Here is a 22,112-nt window from a genome sequence, read left to right as displayed (position 1 = left end):
ACTCTTTGCAAGGTCAGACTGTAATGTCCTGGCAAGGATCATTATATCTCTATGAGAACTCGAGTATAGTATTAAATATATAAGAGTTTTCATACTATAGATTGGTTAAGAACAAACATTATAAAAAAAACTAGTTGTCTAAGATTTGAAACAGGAAATCTAATAATGCTCACTGATAAAGCCATAAATGTAGTAGACACGATTATTAAGAGAAGAATTAATATTCTATGTGTACAAGAGACAGATGACAGCGAATTCAAGTTTTAAGTTATGGTATACAGGAAAGAGTAAAATAAGAAATAAAGTAGGTAATAGCTAAATGATTAAGTAGGAGTAGTTAGAAAGAGAATATGATTATAGCTCTTAAGATAGTAGTGGTGAAAGAAATTATTAATGTAATTACTATATATGTACCTCAAGTAAGATTAGATGAAAACATCAAATCTAGGTTTTGAGATGACCTAGATGAGGTATTATAAAATATTCCGCCAATTGAAATGTAATAGGAGATATAAATAATCATATCGGAGTGAAAAATAAAGAGTATGATAGGGTGCATGGGGTTATGAGTTTGGAATGAGAAATGGAGAAGGGAAAACTATATTGGATTTTGCGATAGCATATGACCTTATACTAGCAAATATATTTTTCAAGAAAAGAAAAGAAAACTTATCAAAAGTGTGAATAATAAGTCGTAAATTGACTTTCTTATGGTTAAGTTAAGAAGAAGGATATAAAGATTTGTAACGATTGTAAAGTTATCATTGGAGAAAACTTAAATATCCAACATACATTAATAGTATTGAATATGCGCTTCAAGTGTAGCATGAATAGAAGGCAAATATGCATGACTTTTAAAATTAAATGGTGGAAGTTAAAAGGATGAGAAACAAAGCATATTTAAGAAGAGGGTAGGGGAACACGAATTAGGAGAAATACATGGCGACTACTTGAATACGACATGAGATAAGATGACATCAAGAGTGAACTCGGTGAGTCAACGAGACATGTACCACCAAGTAAAGAATCTCGATGGTGAAATGAGAAAGTACAGGAGAAAATGAAGGAAAACGAACAACCTATAAGATATTATACCTAAGGAAAAATGAACAACGTATAAGGTATTATACCCTAAGGAAAACTTTAAAAAGTATACAATTGTAAAGAAAGAGGTTAGGAAAGCAATGAATAAAGCAAAAAATAAAATCTATGAACGTTTTTATCGAAAATTAAATACAAAAGTAGGGAAAGAGATATTTATAGAATAGCTAAAGCGAGAGAGAAGAAGAAAAGAGATTTTATCCAAATAAAATGTATTAAAGATGAATGTAAAAAGACATTATTAAATGATGAGGAAATAAAAGAGCAATGGAATAAGTATTTTTATTAGCTTTTTCATGAATATTTAGGTAAACAACTTAGGTAGTTTAAGCATGTCAAATGAATATAGCAATTTAATTTTTTATTGTTGAATTTAAACTGAAGTAAAATAAGCTTTAAATGGGATGTAAAATATAAAATAGTTGGATTTGATGATATTCCGATAGATACATGTGAGTGCCTAGGAAAATAAGATATTGAAGGCCTTACAAAATTATTTAATTTAATATTGAAAATGAAAAAAAAAAACCTGATCAGTGAAGTGCAGGGTAAATATTTTAGTTCCCTTATATAAAAATAAAGGAGATAAACAAAATTGTGCAAACTATAGGAGTATTAAACTACTGAGTCATGCCATAAAATTTTGAGAAAGAGGAATGAAAAAGACTTAAGGGAGGAGACCATGATGATAAAAATCAATTTGGTTTTATGCCTGGGAGGTTGACAATAGAAATACATTTTCTCATACAACTAATTGAAAATTATCAAAAACAAAAGCAAGACTTACATATGGTATTCGTCAACCTAATCGCAAGGGAAATTATATGAAGAATTTTAGAAAAGAGAGGTATTAACATAACGTATATTGAAATAATTAAAGATGCAGGCGAGCCTTAGGGCAATGGTAAAATTGTTGTATGACCTAGAGGTTATGAGTTCGAGTTCAGAAACAACTTCTTGAAAAGTAGGATAAGATTGCGTATAATAGACCCTTTCCCAAGATCTCACATTGGCAGGAGCTTCGTGCAACTACCCTTTATAATGATGAGTGAAAACTTTAGGTTGATTAATCGAAGCGTTTCCCATAAGAATAGGGATACATTAAGGATAACTCTAAATCCCTAGTTTTTTACATTAATCATGGACAAACTCACACATTCAAGATATGATACCATGGTGCTTGTTTGCAAATGATATTATTTTAATAGATGAGACACATAAAGGAGTAAATGCTAAATTTGAATCTTGGCGGGAAACGCTAGAAGTGAAAGATTTTAAGACTTAGTAAAGATAGAATATATGAAATTTAAGTTTAATAATATTAGACGTAATGAAACAATTTTTAAAATAAGAGAAGATGAGTTGTTAGTAATAACTGAGAGATTTAAGTATTTAGGATTATTTTTGCAAAATAATTGAGGAATTGAGAGATGTCTTATATATAATATAAGCAGGGTTGAAATGGATAACATAAGATGCTCTTTGTGATCATAAAGTACTACTAAAACTAAAAGGAAAGTTTTACAAAACAACGGTTAGACTTGCTATGTTATTTGAAGTTGAATGTTATGACTCGAGCATATCAGCAGAAGATGAGAGTTGTAGAGATGAGGATGTTAAAATGAATGTGCAAACATACAAGGATTGACAAGATAAAAAATGAAGATATTAGAGAAAAAGTCGGGGTTACAACTATTGAGGGAAAACTCTGGAGACACGTTTAAGATGATACAAACATGTACGTAGGCGACCAATAAATACTCCAGTTAGGTGATGTGAAATTATGATAAATTTGCACATCAAACAAGGAAGAGGAAGACTTAGTTAGCAACAAAAAAATAAGATAAATTTTATACAAATATAAATGATGATATAATAGGGGATAGAGCTCATTGACGTAGAAGGATCCATATAGCCGACCCCATTACCCCACCTAATGGGATAATACTTAGTTGTTGTCGTTGTCGTCTCAATCTCTACACATGTTCTGTATGCTCTTTTTAGATCATTTATTCCCTTTATTACTGGATTGTTCTTTGTTGCTTGATAACATATGATGTAAATCCTTGCTTGCTTATCATAGTTAACCTATAATGCATTGACAATTCTACTCATGGTTCACTACTACTGATTCATGATTCCATTAAAAAAATATTAGTATTAGATGAACTCCTAAACCAAAACTTCAACGAGACAGTGTTCTTAAATGCAAAATTGACTTGGTAAGTGGTTTATATATAATATTTTCAATCTAATATTAGAACCTAGATGCATGAAAGTCACGGTTCTCTAGTAGTCACACCGATGGTCCAAAGCTAGAGAATCTCTGTAGTCGTTTCTCATGGTTTTTGCTGCAGTATAATATGAGGAACACCCACTGATACCTGAGGGATTAGACCTTCATATTGAAGGCAATATCCATAACTCTTTTGGAAGATAACATCTTGATGTAATAATAGAACCTAAAGTAAGCTGGTTTTGACTAAGTCATGGCTGAACCACAATACTATCAAACTTGAAAAAGCATTGATAGTCGAAGGCAACTTGTAGTTATATGGTGTATCATTAATGCTGACTTTTCTGCCTAATCCACACGTTTTTTTAAATGGCAGAGTGATGGTATTTAGATTCAATGATTGGAATTCGTAGTCTACTAACCCTATGATACATTTGTTAAGTATGTTATCGTCTTACAACCTAAAAAAACTGTTTTTTTGCCTTTGAAGACCAACTGAGTCTGCATTTTTTATATGGATAGATTCTCTTCAATCTATGTTTCAATTGGAGTACAATCATGTTTATATTGAAGCTATCCCTTTTTTATTTTTGTTCTTGACATTCATGTAACTGATCTTCAGTATATTTGGATTTGTTTTGCAGTAATGCTACATTTCAGTTGCCAGGGTTCTTGTCATGCCGTGTTTTTGAAGATGAGGAGGATACTCCTGTCAACATTTTCAGTGATTCGGGGATTAAAATGCCAGTTGAAACTGCTAGTAAATTAGAAGATTTAGATTCTGGTGCAGTTACTCCTAATGACCGACACCATCACATACTAAAGGATGTGGATGGAGAGCTTGAAATGGAAGATGTCATTTTGTCCAAAGAAGAGAAAGGCATAACTAGAAACAATTTTCAAAACAATGAATTGCAACATTGTGACTCTAACAAATCGTTTGATCCAACATTTGCTAATTTGACTGAGCTGCCCCCCCTGCCTACTATCCCTCCACCTCCTGTGGATTCTCCCCCACTGCCACCATCACCTCCGCCTTTGCCTCTTTCACCCCCACCATCTCCTCCACCTCTACCTTCATCATCTCCATCACCACCCCCGCCCCCACCCCCACCGCCTCCACCACCACATCTTCCACTGTCTGGACAATTGTGTGTATCTTCTGTCTCACTTCCACCTGCCCCTTCATCTTCATCACCATCCTTATTTTATCCCCCAATGCAGGAAGAATTCAGAGCAGCAAATGTACGACTCTCTTGTGAATTTGCCTACAATGTTTTGTTTTTACTACGTGTTTGACTTTTGGAACCTCTGTGCAGTGCAACCAGGCGGTCCATCTCTCTAACAATACTATGATGCAAGGGCAGGAAGCTGCTTTAGGCAATGAAGTGGTTTTGCAGCAGCGCCCAAACTTTATGGCAAATGGAATGAGCAACACGCAATCAATGAACAGTTACAGTTCCTCTAGACCCTTTGAATATGGACAAAATGAATCGTACTTAGCTCCTCAGGCTTCTCATCATATTCGCCAGTTTCAACAAGGAAATACGCCCTTTCACCAAATACCTTATCCTTCACTTCCTCCTTATGCTCCTACAGCTGGACAAACTGCTGGCCATTTTTCACATGCTACTCCAATGAGTCAACAACCGGTGCAGCAGCAGTACAATCCTTATCCATTGCCATCTGTTTCTAATAGTCACAGACAATATTTGGCTGATGAACAGAGGAGAGTGCACACTAGTGGTTTTAGTCCAGATAATCAGCATTCTGCTTGGGTATCTACTGCAAGGCCATCATGTTCAGGGGCATCTATTGTACAGGATGGTACGCGGTTGTATGTTTTTCTCCACAAAGATTCTTATTTTTATTCTACACTGAAATAAATGAAATTGGGATTTCGGTATATAATTATTTTTTTATTTCCTCCTTTTGAACAGGATTTCCAAGGTCTAACATAGAAATGCCACCTCCTAACTCTATGGGATTTCAGCTTCCACTGCACAATTCTGTGCCTTCTGCAGGTTCAGTTTATGATTCTCTTAAGTTGGTTGAAGAATGTCTTCTACATCTCAAGATATCTATTCACTGCATTTTGATTGATTGATGTTTTTTTGTCCTTCCAGGACATAATTTTCCCCAGGTGTTGCCGGGCAGGCCAGATATTTCAGGTCTTAATTGTTGGAGACCTGGTTAGAGTCAGTTCTGTTTGTTTGAATATGGTATTCTTTAGTTTTTATTATTTCTTAAATTTGTAGAATGATTTAGATTTAGTTTTTATTTTACTAAATAATATTCTAATTTGGAATGCTTTTGCACTGTGTTCCAGATTTATTCTATGATGTCTGGGAGCTGGAGATGGAGAGCTTCTAATATCATAATGACGTATCAGTCTTCATCTTTCTTGTTGAAATTGATCTTAGAAACAAAGATACCATCAGAGAATCAGAGGCAGTGATACTCTGGTTTATTCTTTTGGCTGGACTATGTACATTCTAATTGTCTTAGCAACTGGATCCAAAATACTGACTCCGTAAATGTAAGCTCACTCTGTATAGGAAATCTCAGTGAAAATGCAACTTCTGTTGTTATACTCATTTTACCTGGTGGTTCGCCTTCATTTTGGTGTACATGGTTGTGATAAATCTACCTTTTTAAATTCATTATCCATATTCCACTATTGAAGGTTGAACTCAAAGTCAATTAGCGTATGACTTTCACATGAGCAAAGATCTGGTATCAAAGATGTGTCATCAAGCTCGTGTCTTTTATTTACTTACTTTGCTGTAGATGTTGCAAGCACATTTTTTCTGTCAAGATTTTAAAAGGCACATGCAGGCTAAAATTAGTTGAATGAGGTTATTAAAGAATATGAAATTAACACACTCATTGAGGTACAATTTAACAAATGTCTAGTAATTCATAATTAAATATATTGCTCACATTAATAAACGGCAAAGTTCAAATTCAATTTAACACTTGGCAGTAGGAAAAACTCATTTTACTTATGCAAATGTATGCTACCCTTGCCAAGAGGCTAAACACAATACATATACATAATTGGTCTGACTCTTCACTTTGATCATATAATCTAGATCTTCTCAACTGCAAGAACTCTTAGCTTTAGAAGTAAATCTGGTATCAAGCTTGATTCAAATGTAACCTCATCCTATTCTAATCATCATATATCCGTGTCACTCTTATTTTGGATTAATTATGATTGTATTAATAATACGTTAGATTACTCATCCTTGTCATGTTTACAGCTGTTACTAAATGTATATGTCAAACCAATAGATTAGTTTTGTCTCAATGCTCGAGAGCCAATTTTAAACATTAAACAGTGTGTGATTGAATATACATACGCAACCATTTGCCACACTATGAAGCATTGTATGTGTTTATGTCTCTTCATACCATTACTTCAGTAATATCTAAAATCTATTATCATTCCGATTACAGGGGGAGAAATTGATGAATCATGCTTTGAAGCTTGGGGAAAGAGAAACATTCTGGAGAATTAATTTGGTTTAATATCTGGGTGATCAATCTATTTGTTTAGTTAGAAAGCTAATGGCAAAAAATATACAGAAACAAATATGAATTTGCATATGATTTTTATTGAGTTAGAAAGAAAGCTTATAATAGGTCTTCTATACAACTGTTTTGGTGTGTTTTGGAGAAGAAAGAAATATCTAGGAGTTATATTGATATGACAAAAGATATAATGACTAAACATAATCACAATTAACCTCCTTAGTGTATGTTTATTTGCAGATAATATTGTATTAGTTGATGATAATATTATATTAAATTTGAAGCTTGAATTTTGGGGTAAAAGTTTAGAAAACAAAAGTTATAGTATAAGTAGAATAAAAATTGAATAAGTCAAAGTGTTAGTTCAGTAATAAGAAAATAATCTCAAAAATAGTTAAGAAGATGAAATTGTTAAGATAGATGGCTATGAAATTTTTGTAAGAAAGGTTTAGTTACCTCATCTATTACACAACAAGGAGATATTGATGAATGCATGATGTTGTGGAGTAAAAAATGCTACGATGGATGTTTGTAGTTACTAGTTAGGACAAAATAAAAGAAGAATTAGTTTCTATAGGTGGACTTGTTTAAATGTGAACATTAGTTTCTATAGGTAAAAGATCTAAATCTATTAGAGAGTGGAAGATGTAAGGCTGAATGGAAGTTAGAGAAAATATTAGTAAATGTAATAAAAATGATTTTAATTTATTTGAGTATTACTAGTGATATAGTCTTGGTTATAATTCAATGGAGGGATAAGATTTACATAGCTGACCTCAAATGGTTGGGAACTTAGGAGAAACACAGCATGGTGAAATTGAGGAAATGTACTTAAAGTCTTAAACAAAGTGTGTTATTGAGAAAATTAGCTTATAGTCATGTAATTTTGTTGACTGTTCTATGATAAAATATTTGCGAGTTTCCTATCTTATGTTATTGTATAAACAAACACAATTATGCTTAGCAATACTTCAAAATGGGAAAATCATCAAGCTCATAAAAGCTTGATTATTGAAATGATCTGCATCTGTGAGTTTCTACGGAAGGAGGCGCTTTTCCTTTTCTCAAAAACGGAAATACACTGCCAAGTAGGATTATTTCTTAAAATTTTAGCTGATTTTTAGTTAATGTTGATAATGCCCCTATTGTATTCACTGAATTTCAGTGAACCTAACTAAATAAATAACTACTTTAGATTTATTTTTGCTACAGTTTATCGAGGTGCTTCAACCTTACTGGCTTGGCCATTTTTGGTGATATTTATTCTGCTTCAAATGCCTATGTCTATCAAGTTTGGGCGTAGAGTATTTACTATTTCTGCTTGTAAAAACAATTGCAGCATTACCTGTAAACAAGTATGGACCTTAAGGGCATGAGCGTTTTTGTTTTTCGTTTGGGGAAATAGAGAATTCAACATGCAATCATTGTGGTGTTTCACTTGATCATGTGGTTAATTCATTATCAAGTTGTGTTACTTTCAACTATGTTGTGTCAATTATATTAATCTTATCCCTCTATGTACTTCCGCAAGAGTATATCACTAGTATCAATGAATAGTTGAGATGCGTTAATTACTTTTGCTAAAGTTTATTGAGCTGCCACAACATTGCTGCATCTTCCCCTTATTGGCTACATTCATTATGCCATCAATACCTAAGTCAAGTTTTGCCTAAAACACTTGATATTGCATTGAATATAAAAACAAATACAACACTAATTGTGTACAAGCTTGGGCCTAGAACAGTTGGCTTTTTGTATGGAAACAAATACAATCCTAACTGTGTGCAAGTTTGGGCCTTAAGGGCATGAGTGCCTTATCTTTTGGAGAAACAAGGAATATGCCTGTGGGCAATCATTCTGGTTTCGGACATGATTAAGTGTTAGATTAACCATTATCAAGTTCTATGAGACCCTAATAATTTCATCTTGTTCATCAAAGGATGGAAATACATTCAATTTACCTTTTGACAACTCATCATTGAATATTTTCACACACATCATTTTGACTTTTTCCTTTCATTGTTTTATGTATTAGAGCTACAATTAATTACTCATCCTAAGGGGCAAATAATAGTCACTTTCTGCTTCCTAAGAATCTTTTTAGGTCTCAAAATTTTGTTGAATAATTTGTTTAGTCAAAATACATATATAGTTTGCGTAAAGTCTTCCAATTTTTAATAGAAATATTTGATCCTATATCTTTTTCCTAACTAATGTTCCTTTAATCTCATGGATCTGTAATTGCTAAATTAGCTTTTCTGCACGATGCTCATGAATAATCTTGAAATATAATGTCCATGTTTCCTATTGTTCTGAAAGTTTCTGGATAGTCCCACGGGGGTGCCTAGTTGGCTAGAGGGTGACAGATTTGCTACAATGGGATAGGGATTAGTTCTCGGAGGATGTATGCCCTTGGGAAAAACTCCTCTCATAACTTGGGGCGGGATGTGAGGGACGCCTGGAGTGAACATTATCACCTTTTTGCTACAATGAAAGTTTCTAGATTAGCAACATGAAAAAAAATGATAATCCAGTTAGCCACATTGATCATCTCTGGGGGTGATCGACCCCACGGAAGTTTCCCACCGATCACCAGGGTAAATCGGGAAGTGCACGCGGTGGCCAGCCCAGAAGCTCAGCATCCTTTGGTTACGCCCCCTATTTGGAGGAAAAATTCCTACAAATACGCCGTAGCTGGGGTTCGAACCGCGGGTGCCTGGTGACAACATGGATGTCCTACCGCGGCACCATGACCCTGGGGACTAGATTAGCAACATGAAGGCACAATGCTATGAAGGTTTCTGCTTATGGCTGCCTAAGGATTATGCTGAATATGAAATAATCTTCTGCTTGTTAAATTTCAAGTCTTATAAAATTTATATCAATTTAATTGGATTGATTACATCGTAATAATATTGTGTTGCTTAGATCAATGTTTAAATTTCTTTTATATGGAGTGTGTTAGTCTGTTGAGATTCACTGTTATATGTTAGCTGTTTTGTGTAATGTGTTAGTTAGAAATATATGCATATATGAAATAATGTATTGTTATTGATGAATCATCTCAAATTCTAAAAATTTTTCTTGATTTTTTTTACTCTGTTACTTCTTTCTAACGAACTGCTGCATAACATTTACGACAATACTTGTGCCATATGTAGTTATTTTCATTGTACTTAATGATAGATCTTTTCAACTCTTCTCTGGTCATTTATAGCATCATTCTTTGATCAAGTTTTGGACTTTTGCTTTATGATCGTAAGTTTATACAACATACTTGAACCTCACCTCCGAGCTTTTATAATAATTGGATATGATCTTTCATTATTTTGTTTGTTGAGGCTTTTGTGGATATTCATCTAATTTGCAGAGTATTTTGAGTTCTTCATCAAGTTCGACTGATATTTAAATGCCACAGGTTTTGGTGCAAATGCTGGTGGCTTGTGGATATGTATTATATTCAGCATATATACTGGGAACAATTGAGAAAGTTCTTGTCAACAAATTTTGTACCAGCTAAACCACTTCAGATTCAGAGGTAAAAATTATGAACATTGGTCTGTAGAAATTTGTACAGTTGAATTTTCTCACTGGGCTTTTTGTAGCACCAGTACTGACTGTCATTACCCTGAAACTTAAATTGTAACTTTTTGCCAACCTTCCCTTCCAAAGGGCGGAAACTAAGAACCGGGATTAAGCAGCCGAAATGCTGTGATTACGAATCTTAAGAACCTTTTTGTTCCAATTTGAAGCTTGGTGTTGTCCCTGAAATAATGAAACTATGCTTCTGCAATCCTACCCATATAGATATCTCATAATTGCATTATGCTTTGCTTTGTGTCAAAGATTTCCTTCAAGATCAACGATACCAGGAATATCAACGAACCCAATTCTTGCAATTGCTTTCGGATAAAACCAAATGAAATAATTTGTTTGAGATGTCGAGGTAAACATGTGCATTAGCTTATATGTTAATAGGTATTGTTCGACCCTTAGCAGCAAACACTTTCAATAATAGTAATACGGTGCTTTTTAGGCTTTCGGTTTTTACACAATATTATCTATAGAAAATTAAACAGAAGATTCAGATCAATAACCTTACTGAAACTTCATTAGGTCAGATGAGTTGTTTGTGGAGATTGTTTTACCTACAAAGTAATTGGTTTTATTTTAGACTTTGATAGACATCCTTGACGACAATTACACGCTTTTATTTTACTTGCTCAGTAGTTGAATTTGTCGCAAACTTGATAAAATCTAAGATGTTGCTTCATAACACTTGTGTTATTCTTCACTTGTACTCCATGTTTGTGATTCTTTCCGCAAGACTCACCGCTACTGAATGCATCCTTGGTACTTCAATGGACGAAGTCGGAGACGCGGGTGGTACCTTTATTTACTTCCGAATTCTCAATAGCATGGTGCGTTTTGGTACTTTTGGCTTAACTGGTTTGAATCTTCTTTGAAATACCTCCTCTTTAACACCCATCTTATATCTGCTCATAGCAATATCAGTCGTCAAAGTGCCGCGTAACTCGTATCTTTTATCAGTAGGCACTGTAGGAAATGGAGTTCATATTGTGTCTATGAACTTATCTTACCTCATGTCTCTGAAGTTTATGCTACGACTGGTGAGATCATTTGCTCATTTGCGGAACTGTTTGTTTAATCAACGAGAGTTCACTTACAATCTCTTGTTAAAGTTGGGAGCGTGGAGGTGCGTAAATTCCGATACAAGAGAAAATTGAGTCAATTGAACCGACTAATATGGATGCTGACTTGATTATCTAGGCAGGTTGTATGAATTCACATGAACATCGTCAATCGAACAATTCAACAGACATCAATATGATTGAAAATAGTAAGTGTCAAAAAAACTATCAAATACCATTTACAGTCCTGCAACGTTGCTCTTTTTTTTCAGTCTTATGAAATCAGACTTATTAAATTTAATGTTCTTTAATCATTCAAATCCTTCATGCGCAGTAGATCTTGGAATGAAAAAAGAAACAAAAAACAAATTCATGTTAAATGAGAACACGCCAACATTCTTTTTGCAAGGATGTTATCACAACAATACATAAAACACCAGCTACGAGTTTCAAAATTCCGATGCCGAATGCAGCGGTACCATGACTTTCATTGTAACTACCTAACGGAGGCAATTTTTTTTTTCTTCTTTTCACTGTGATGCGGGATACAAGAAACTTTTACAAGGAAATGAAAAGGAGTTGTTCTGTGGCCTTCTCATCCTAATGATCTACACAATTCAATGGAGCAAATTGAAACTTGTGCTACAAACAACCATATCATGTAGGAAAACACAAAACACACAATGCTCTTCAATTTATCAAACCTCTTATGGGTGACATTGCAGTTCATTTTCAATGTGTTCCGTTCGGTCACTGCCGAACTGCAAGTTCAACTGGGGTTGTATTGATATTCTTTGATGTGCTGCATGACAGGATCCAATCCCTCCAGCAGATTAAATACTTGGATCCCTTACAGGCGCAGGCAAGCAATAGGCGGCTCAATGATGATCGACTCAAGATGGCAAATCAACTATATAGACGTGTATGTATATGTTAGTCATAGCACTTCCTGGAGAGCAAGATTCAGTTCTTGTGCAGTCTTTGCAATGGATCCTCCTTTTCTGTTAAATGTCAAGTACCTAGTCAATTTCCTTCGATATGAAAAATTCAAGTATCACAAAAAAAAAATGACAGTGTCGACAAGAAATCCTAAAGAACCACTATGGTATTTTCCATTTCGATATGCTAGTTCGTATTCCTCTATTTTTAAAAAACAGTGGAGTCCTTTCTCATGGTGGTAGCAATTTATTTACCTTGTCATGGAAGGAATTTTTTGCTGGACCTTCTCCAGCTCAATGAAGCACAAATTGCATCGTTCCAACCTAGCAATGATCGAGATAGGTTTAGGAGTAACAATTGTAACTTGTATGAGAAGAACACAAACATGGTAAATGTAACTGAGAACGGACCTCTGTTCTGCTTGAAGATCAACACCAACAGAAGATGGGTCCGCCGACAAAGTTGAACGGATTACAGGACCGAAAATCCTGATCAGCTTCAGCAACATTTCCAGGGAAACACTCAAATGCCTGTGAAGGAGAGCAACCTAAAATGCATCAGGCAGATTTTGGTGCAGAAATAATGTGCTGATCAAATGTGATATGCATGAAACTTACCAAATTATGGAGGGCTAGGGCAAAATGAATAAAAAAGAATAATAAAAAAAATTGTTGTCATTTATCTTTTAACCTAATAAACTACGAAATAGAATGTTAAGGGAAGGAAACAGAAGGTAAAAAGGAGATCTAAAAGGTATAACATGAAAAAGGATAAAGGCAAGGGAACAAAAAAGGGTAGGTTGCAGATACTTTCTGATAACTTGACACCATACAGTGGTTAACAACAGTTTGATGATTGCCAATACAACATAATGTTATGTTCAATATCAAGGCAAGATATTATGCTATCTCAGGCGAAACAATTCACAGGAACTGCTGGAACCATACCTATCCATCTTGCTTTCGATAAGGCTGGTGAGATGTGGCAGGAGGGATGTGCATATATCCAAAGTGATAACATCACTTTTATCTTTGAGAGCACTGACTATGTCAGCAGAGACCTGGTTATGTTATTACAGAAGTTAGACGAGGTTTGTAACAAAATTACAATTCTTCATAGTAGTATGATAAACCATGTCCTCATCGAGATATCCAATAAATTGGAATAAGGATGTACATACACTATGATCAGACATTCGCTCAATAGCACCTATGACACCTTTAACATCATTTCTTCGCCAAAGTCGGTGAACTACCTGCACAGTGTATGTAAAGAATATAAACATTAGTAACTCATTTTCAAGTAGTTTGCTGCAATGGCAGATAGCTTGCTTGTACGAGGAGAATCAACACGATTAAAATAATAACCAAATAACGCACAAAATGGGTTCAGCTAACTAGAATTTTCAGATAATATCTATACTTTTGTTCATTTACTGTGTTGACAGAAATTAGAAGGAAAGCAACTATTACACATGATCTTAAATACTACTAAGGCCAGGAACTACCAGAGTTAAGGATCTGCAAGATAAAACATCTCAAAAGAAATACTCAAAAAAAAAAAGATTAGTCATGCGTAATCATGCTTCCAATTTGATTTGACAATAACTAGTTAATCAAAACCTATTTTTCTAGTTCAACATTTGAAAATGCTAAAATGCAATCACAAGAGCAAAAAAATCCAAGAGCTTCCTGAGATAGCTATATGAAATTGTAATATAATAGATATCCAAAAAGTGGGCTTATGTTGACTGCACATTTTATTCATTTTAGTCCTGCAAAACAAGGAAATAATTAGTGAAGAAACTTGTGATTCACACTTAAGGATCTTCATGATGGCATTGGTTGTTTCTGTTGTGTGCAATCAGTAAACTGACCAGCCAAAACTGCTAACTGCTGAAAGTAAAAAATTTACCTGTAATTTGGTCAACCGAGTTCGGGCCAAATTTAAAAATTGGTGATGTTTTTTCAATAAAAATGCAATAGAATTCTCATCCGAAGCAGATAAGGTTTCTTCTTCAGTATATTGATTTTGACTCTGTTCAGAATGTTTAAAAAACGCTATGTCAACAGTAATTTCAGAAGAAATGAAGTGATCTGAGCACATACTCTAATTTTTGAAAAAAAAAATAAAAACAGTTAAAAGGAAGAGTATATCCACTTGTACATGAAATTGTTGGTGAATGTAAAAGCACTTAAAAGTCAGTAATGTGTTGGCCTCAAGTGCTTATGAGGCTAGGCTTGATTGACCACCAAAGGGCGAATAATAGGGCATCACTCTGCACCATGAGGTCCTGGCCGAGACACAAATCTCATAGTCTAGGTAGTGAAGTGCTACAACTAACCTCGGTTAATGACCCAACTAAAACTGTTGCAGTTGGAAACCACAGAGCAAAGTTTTTCCTGTTTAATATTTTCATGGTAATGGACATAAAATGAGTCATTGAGATAGTTGAGACCTCCAAAATTTTGAATTGTTGGGGCGTTCTCCAGAATGCACCAATTAGAAAGAATCATTGCTCAACACTGGAAGAGAGAGGATACTCTCTTTCAGAAGAGAGATCTGCAGTTAGGATTCTAGCTCCCATGAGAAACATGGAGTGGAAGTGGTGGCAGAAGGTGTGCAAAAGGCAACCCTGGGACAAGTTCTAAATAATTTTGAGAAATCACACCAGTGATCCTAAAAAACCATAACATGCATCACCTTTTAGCACGCATAAAAGTTTTGGTCAATACTTTACTTTGTATATGGGTTGAGGAAGAATATTGGGCATGGATGAGGGTCATCTATGAAAAACGGATCTTTTCCGAGCAAAAACTAAAAATTGAGACCATTTTAGGGCAATTTCCCTTTTAAATTTTTACAAAATCATCTATACACAATTGTTTTTCATGATTTTGGTTGCAAAACATATTTAACTTATTAGACAGCCCGTCTAATACAAAGTCAAATGTAACAAATTACTAACAAGTAACAACATAGTGAAACTAATGACATGGGTAAGATTGGATAATGTACCAAAGAATTTGAGATAGCTCCAACTCCTGTCTCAGGAGAACTACTTAAGCTTGGTCCATAGCTTGGAGATTGTGCCCTACTTTGATCCCTCCTTTCAAAATTTGCTACAAGCGACCTTGTTCTTCCTAAAGCATCAGAAAATTAAAACATGAACTATAGCCACTACACCAAAAAGCAACAGCAAGAGAATACCTCCTTTGGGAACTACAAAAGAAGATGCTTCCATTGGCTTTTGGACTCTAATGTTGTCTGTACATAAGCCAAAATAAATCATTTATAACAATAAAAAACAATGTCTGATATTTTAGCCAATATCAATATGCAATTTGGATATCCTGATTAGATATTAATTACTGAAACTGTTAGCATCTGACATGTGAATTCCTGATCATGGCTGTAAAATTAACTAAGATGCAGAGAAAACTAATGCTGGCATGATATCCAAGTTATCCCTATGCTGTGATTGAGTAGGTCATATCCAACAATCATCATCAATCAAGTGGTAATTTTCATAACTTCCACAGGCTAAATAAACCATTATAATCACCTATAGTCTTCTAGCAAGGATCATGCCTCTGCTAGACCTTAACTAGTAGAAAGAAAGACAAAATTTTTTAAGTATCTTGCTTATGAAATTAGTATTTGTCATAAATCAACAAGTAAGATTTGTCAAATGATAATTTCTTCTTTTATGATTAGACAACTTAATGCATCTTATATTTTCTGGAGCAAAATGTAAAAATCTATAGAAAGCATTTTCCTTCTTTAAACCCAATCTAATATGTGCATTTAAAATAGATATCAAACACTAAGTAACCTCACAGTTTATAATTAGAAAATATATTACTCTGCCACAAATTACATGTCAAAATCACTAAAACGTCATAGAACAAATTGCACAGCTCATAAAGTAACTCAACAATAAGTTTAATTCATGAGCATGCATCAATTGTCATGCCCCCATCCACCATGTAGGCCAGCACAACAATAAAAATAAGTCAAGTTTGAGAACAGCATAAACAATAAGTCACAATCAAAAGCACAAAGCAAAAAATTTATGTTGACATATGCTAGTTCAAACATAATGTTAGACACTAGCTGTCTAGTTGGCTGAGGCAAAATTTTATTTGACATATTGGAGTGCCAAATAGTATGTATTTCAACTTCTAAACTCCTCAATCTTATGATCAATAAAATATGGTGGGTGGTGCAGAGTCATTGCATAAGGGGGTGTTCACAAAAGACTCCAAAAGCTTCTCATTCAACCCACTACTCTCAGTTTATAACTTCATACAATTCAAGATCATAGATGCACAAAAATTGACAATATAAAATGTACAGTTGTGAACTGGAAAAGAGTGAATAATCACAAATGAGTGAATAATTACAAAAGTGTCTTGCAACATATAAACCCAGTAAGGATTTAGAACTTACAAGTTTCCTGATCATAATTTGAAACTGTCTCTCTGAATAAATTAGTTCTGGCCCTTGCTGTTGCAACATGTCTAACATCATCCAAGTTGTTTGCTCCAGCTACTGTCAATGCTTGTGTTATGGAAATGCCAGAAGATATAGCATTTTGGCCCAGAAGTTCATGCTGCTCAGTATTTCTACTCGCCACAAATCCAGACTTCGAGACATCTGCTTTGTCAGAATCTTCTCTGATGTTTGGTGCATTTCTGAAACTAGAAAATTTTGACTGGATATCAGATTGTATTGTCCTTCCAACATCAGTCTCTTTAGCAGAATCAGAGGATGCAGAATCAGAGGATAAATCTGGCCTAGGGCTACTTCTGGGGACAATAACAGGTATAATATTTGTTTTGTTGATGGCCTGCAGACTTGTGGCAACATTAGATTTTGTTGAACTTCTTTTTGCAGTAATAGAAGCAACCGCTGAAGGTGCTGTAGCAGTTGTTTTGGGGGCACCACTTGTCCCTACCTTTTGAGGAGTGCTAAGGATGCCTGTACTTGCTTTATTTAGAAAAGATACAAAAGATGAGAAATCTAAAATGCATTTAAACAGATTCACTATTGCATCTATAGAAATGGAGATAATTAACTAAAGATAAACCAATAACTTACAGGGTGGCAATTTTGTCTCCTTAGGATTAGGTTCTGAACTTTGTGAAATGGATAGCTTCCCCATATTAGACTTTATATTACTATCAGTTTGCATAGATAAATTACCACTTAGGATAGACTTTGCTTCCCCATTTAAATTGGCAGCAACACCAATTGCATATGGTTCAATGAGCTGTAGTTCAGATCAATGGGTTACTATATGTAAACTAACATCATGTTGAATCTTTCTGCCAAAACTATAAATGAAATAACATTAAAATTACGAATAAAGTTAGAACGCACAGAGAGGTCCACAACCCACACTCCAACACAGCTTTGATTATATGAACATCCAAGAAGTTTTCCTTCATGAATATTCATATCTGATAATCTAGACCACCCCACATCAACAGCATCATGGCATCTTATTGGTTCCCAAGAAAAAACCTGGATATGTTTATAGTCAGTACATACAGAAGCTATCAGTATAGTAATTAAGAGATTAAGGTTACCTTGAGACTTTCATGCAGTCCACAAAGCAAAGTTCTCCCATCAGGATTAAAGATCATAGAACGCACACCAGAAGTCTGGAGTTAATTTCAATAAAAATTGCACATTAGCTTTCAATGATAATGCAAGGACATACCGGTTGCTTAACGAACCCTGTTAAATATATGATTTAAAAAAGGATATACCAGTTTTTTTTTAATAACCTATTGGTTTGTTGAAACTAGAAAATGTGTCTACATTAGACAAGACAAAACGGTTCTATGCATAAATATCTGAAAAAAATGATCTAAAACATTAATACTTTTTTCCTTCCGTTTCTCTCACCTTCCCTAGCAGGAAAAGAAAATGCAAACTCTATTAGTAGCATTACAAAAATAGAGTCACTAAAACATAAAAGTTATATGCATTATTAAATGGTAAAAAAAAAGTGGGTCAGTTTATATAATCTTCAAGGTCAAGTTACTATGTAAAAGAAGAGCTATGGGTATACTTAGATAACTAATTCCATTGGAACAATTTTTATGTGATTTAATATCACCAGATCAGTGATTATTCCCATTGTTATATACCATGATGATTAGCAATCAACTTACTAATCTGCAATCATAATAGTATTCTTGTAAATTTGACTATATTTCCGTATTTACTCAATTAAATATCTTGTTTCACGAATGTGAGGATCTAGGCAAGCACCTACAGTTTGACAAAAAAAGACAGGATCTTGGAGCCCTATATGAGCAAGTAACTGTCATAGAGACTCAAATTATATACCTAAGGAGAAATTCAATAAATTTCAATAGGACTGTTGGCTCAAGGTTTCAATCCACATGCTAGCATCTTAATCTCTAATTGCATATCCTACCTTTTAATTTAAGATTCATTATATATATAACAATTTTGTTTAATCACCAGTATCCATATCTTCAAACAAGCTACAACAACATTCTGTTTTGCCAACATACTGCTACACGTGAAGGTTCTTAATTGAATCATTCATGCAAAGTCTTCTGATAGAGGCTCTTTTCATCCTATGAATTGCAATGAAATAAAATAAGGTAGGCCTATAATTTTGAGTGTTTAGTAAAAGTTCTATTTGATCAAGGTTTTATTTCAGTCAGATTTCTCCTAAACCTCTTTAAGTTATTTAGGCTTCAATGAAATCATTGTCATCGACAAACAAGGGCATTCAAGGAGCTTCAAACAAGGAAATTGATAATGAAATAAGTACATTGATAATCCTTTTACTACTTTTGTGGTTAATTTTGTATAGTTAAATGTGTGTATAAGTGCTCTTAAAAAGAGCACTATACTCACATTTGTATATATATTACATAAAAGGACTATAGTTCAATTTGAGAAAAGTCATTCCATGTGGTTTGTATTTTAATTTGAAGCAATAAGATTAGTAGCGTAGTAAGGGAGTGGAGTAGACCACTCAAACCACCTTAATTTTTCATGTTTACATTATGGCTATTATTTTGTTAGGTAAGAGCACAAATATCTTGGTTTTTAGTAAAATAAACAATTAAAATGAGAAAAAGAATACAAGAGTACCAATAAAATTAACATGATCAACTACCTCAGGTCCAGCAGATCCTATTAACTCAAAAGTTTCAAGATCCCAAAACTTAACAGTTCTATCAGCTGAGCCTGCAAATTAAATGGAGAAATTCAGCTTTTGAATTGGCAACACTGAAATAACCAACTGTAGACATGAGATATATTTTGTCCGACTGTTGAATCCATTTTGTCTGAGATTACATACCTAATTTCTCTAAGTATTAATCCTTCTTGTTTTAGTTTTCATAATAACCCAAAAGATTTATGATTTTACCTTAAATATTTTCACCTAAGTTGACATCAAGATTTCCAGTCCCAACAAAAATAATAACAAAAATACTAGAACGCTGGTAAAAGAGTTGACAAAAGAACTAAAATCAATATTGAAGATAGTTACTCTAAGAAAGGTTCAAAAGAATGATCACTAAATTAAACTAGTCACTGCATCAAAATGGCGACATAATTGTAACTCAAACATCAAAATTATGCAAAGGCAGCATGGAATTATTATAACACATCACAGTATAAGGTGTTCTAAAAAACAATCAAAAGAGCAAGGACATGAAGAAACAAACCTAAATTAATAATAAGGTAGTAGAATTTGTTTGGCAGCGTTATCTTATATAGGTTTGTGGAACCACAATTAGGGAGAATAGAGATGAAGAGGTAAAATAATCAAAGCCATTTGCTAAACAATTCACATCAAATTACATGCGTAATATTTTACACATGGTCACTGTTTCATCCCAACACAAGTGGCACTAATCTAACCTGTTGCCAGTAGAAATTCATTGGGGTGGAAATCAATGCACTGAATCTGACCCTCATGAAATTTGAAATCGTGCAGAAGTTTTCCAGCAGTAAGATCCCAAAGCTGTCGCCAAGATTGGAAATCAAGATACATTTGATTCAGATTCCATCCATAATAATGTACAGAGGAATTTTTGTGCTAGGAAAATATAATCAAAATTGTCTAGTATGTTTTATTCTACTGCTAAACTCGATGTTATTTCAGAAAATTTGATGATAAATGACAGAGTACATATCATTTAAGAATCCAATCAGAAAAATAAAACATGTGAATGCACAAGATTGAGGAAAACCTTCACAGTGTTATCTTCCCCACCAGAAACGACCCACCGCCCATCCGGAGTGAATTTAATGGCATTAACTCCTCGAGTATGACCTTTGTAAGTATGGATACATCCTTTTCTTCTGATATCCCATATTTTTAGATTTGTATCTAGTGATCCAGAGGCAAAGAATTCACCAAATGGATGAAAATCAACTGCTATACAATTTGACCTGTGGCCTGTGAGAGTACGAACAACTGCACAAAGCAAAACTAAGTCATATGAAGCAGCTTCTCTGTTTTCTGTGATACCTAATTACTGCTGAAAAAAAGATGTCCTACTTTTTGCTTCTTCCAAATCCCACAACTTTATTGAACCGCTAGCTGCACCTGCAGCCACTAGTACCTCCGACAAATCAAAACTTACGGATTCAACTGCACTCATATGTCCTGCTAGGCTCTTTGTATAGCCAAAATGGGGGGAAAAAATACAGTTAGAATAGAAGTAGAACACTTCATCATACATGAAATCACCACAAGCTTGAGTAGGCGATAGAAGGTGGAGAGGTACCCACCAATATAGCGTTGGGTTTTCCAATAGCCCAAAGATTGACCTTGTGATCCTCTCCTCCAGTAACCAGAACCCTCGAAGTCTTCCTTCCTATCTTTAGACAATTCACATTGGAGGAATGTGCAACAAATTCCTCTATATTTACTTTCGTCAAGGTTACCAAATCTCATTCAGAAATCAAAGAGATCCATAGCTTAAAGCAAAGCGAGATCTTGAGATCATATGACTGCGATTTATCCAAAGCGGTCAGGCAAAAAATTGTTCTGAACACTAGAATCTCCAAAACAATTTTTTACCCAAAAGAAAAAGAAAAACAAATTGTTTTTGAAAACAAAGGCGGGGCCTTTTAGAATCACTAGACAGTAAGCCTCGAGAAAAATTTGAATCCCACAGAACTGTACCAATAAAAGGATACGTAGTTTGTAAGCACGCTTGGCGGTCGCCATGGCGCTTGCTTCTACGCAACAAAGAGCCGCCGCCTCCCCTGCTTCCCGGACGGATCAGACCACCCACGAACTGCAAGCCGAACTCGCCCTCGCTCATCATAGATCCGGCCGCTCTGGCCAGGTGCGAATCTGACAACCTCGACTCATCGGCATTTCCTCTCCACGGCTGGCGAAAACCCACTCAGCTGAAGTCGACACCCCACAGTCGTCGGTGCCAACACCACCTTCCACTGCCGCCTCCCCTCCGCCGCGCAACACCCCACCCCAAGGGACAAAGCAGCGATCTTAAACCGAGAGAGGAGCAGAGAAGACCCTTCGGAGAGGAGGGACGGAGGGAGAAAACGGAGCTTTCCGGAAGACAAATTTGGTGCCTGTGTGGCTGTGCTGTGATTTGGTCTGGTTCAAA

At 34.8% G+C, this 22,112-nt stretch overlaps 2 protein-coding genes across 14 annotated transcripts in view; one reads left to right on the top strand and one right to left on the bottom strand.

Moving 5' to 3' along the window:
* LOC121971762 (ENHANCER OF AG-4 protein 2-like) overlaps nucleotides 1-12,556 on the top strand; it is a 19,615-nt gene extending 7,059 nt beyond the window's left edge. Inside the window, exons 8-17 of one of the 11 annotated variants that reach the window (XM_042523179.1) lie at nucleotides 3,982-4,582; nucleotides 4,657-5,164; nucleotides 5,278-5,361; nucleotides 5,455-5,559; nucleotides 5,667-5,876; nucleotides 10,293-10,412; nucleotides 11,202-11,295; nucleotides 11,381-11,591; nucleotides 11,670-11,735; nucleotides 12,340-12,556. In XM_042523179.1, the coding sequence (XP_042379113.1) occupies nucleotides 3,982-4,582; nucleotides 4,657-5,164; nucleotides 5,278-5,361; nucleotides 5,455-5,534 (1,273 nt within the window). In that variant the 3' untranslated portion in view covers nucleotides 5,535-5,559; nucleotides 5,667-5,876; nucleotides 10,293-10,412; ... (2 more) ...; nucleotides 11,670-11,735; nucleotides 12,340-12,556. Of the gene's footprint in view, nucleotides 1-3,981; nucleotides 4,583-4,656; nucleotides 5,165-5,277; nucleotides 5,362-5,454; nucleotides 5,560-5,666; nucleotides 5,877-6,799; nucleotides 6,879-10,292; nucleotides 10,413-11,201; nucleotides 11,296-11,380; nucleotides 11,736-12,339 lie in introns of all 11 variants that reach the window. The other 10 variants (XM_042523180.1, XM_042523185.1, XM_042523186.1 and 7 more) reach the window with 10 other exon arrangements.
* Nucleotides 12,012-22,112, bottom strand: LOC121971763 (katanin p80 WD40 repeat-containing subunit B1 homolog KTN80.4-like). 3 transcript variants are annotated; one of them, XM_042523189.1, is made up of 18 exons: nucleotides 21,676-22,112; nucleotides 21,265-21,395; nucleotides 21,032-21,149; nucleotides 20,721-20,947; nucleotides 20,389-20,491; nucleotides 19,637-19,707; nucleotides 18,060-18,134; nucleotides 17,851-17,994; nucleotides 17,569-17,740; nucleotides 16,918-17,457; nucleotides 15,676-15,732; nucleotides 15,484-15,608; nucleotides 14,380-14,502; nucleotides 13,646-13,720; nucleotides 13,413-13,525; nucleotides 12,876-12,995; nucleotides 12,720-12,788; nucleotides 12,012-12,527 (listed from the first exon to the last, which is right to left on the bottom strand). In XM_042523189.1, exons 1-18 carry the CDS (start codon nucleotides 21,704-21,706, stop codon nucleotides 12,464-12,466), a joined length of 2,358 nt encoding a protein of 785 aa, XP_042379123.1. In that variant the 5' UTR covers nucleotides 21,707-22,112; the 3' UTR covers nucleotides 12,012-12,463. The 3 variants fall into 3 exon arrangements, with proteins under 3 accessions (XP_042379123.1, XP_042379124.1, XP_042379125.1); XM_042523190.1 differs by having other exon boundaries at nucleotides 16,918-17,448; XM_042523191.1 differs by lacking the exon at nucleotides 14,380-14,502.

The sequence above is a fragment of the Zingiber officinale genome, chromosome 4A (genome assembly GCF_018446385.1).
Source record: "Zingiber officinale cultivar Zhangliang chromosome 4A, Zo_v1.1, whole genome shotgun sequence".
In the NCBI taxonomy this organism is placed as follows: Eukaryota; Viridiplantae; Streptophyta; class Magnoliopsida; order Zingiberales; family Zingiberaceae; genus Zingiber; species Zingiber officinale.
This window is presented reverse-complemented; position numbering and strand designations above follow the sequence as displayed.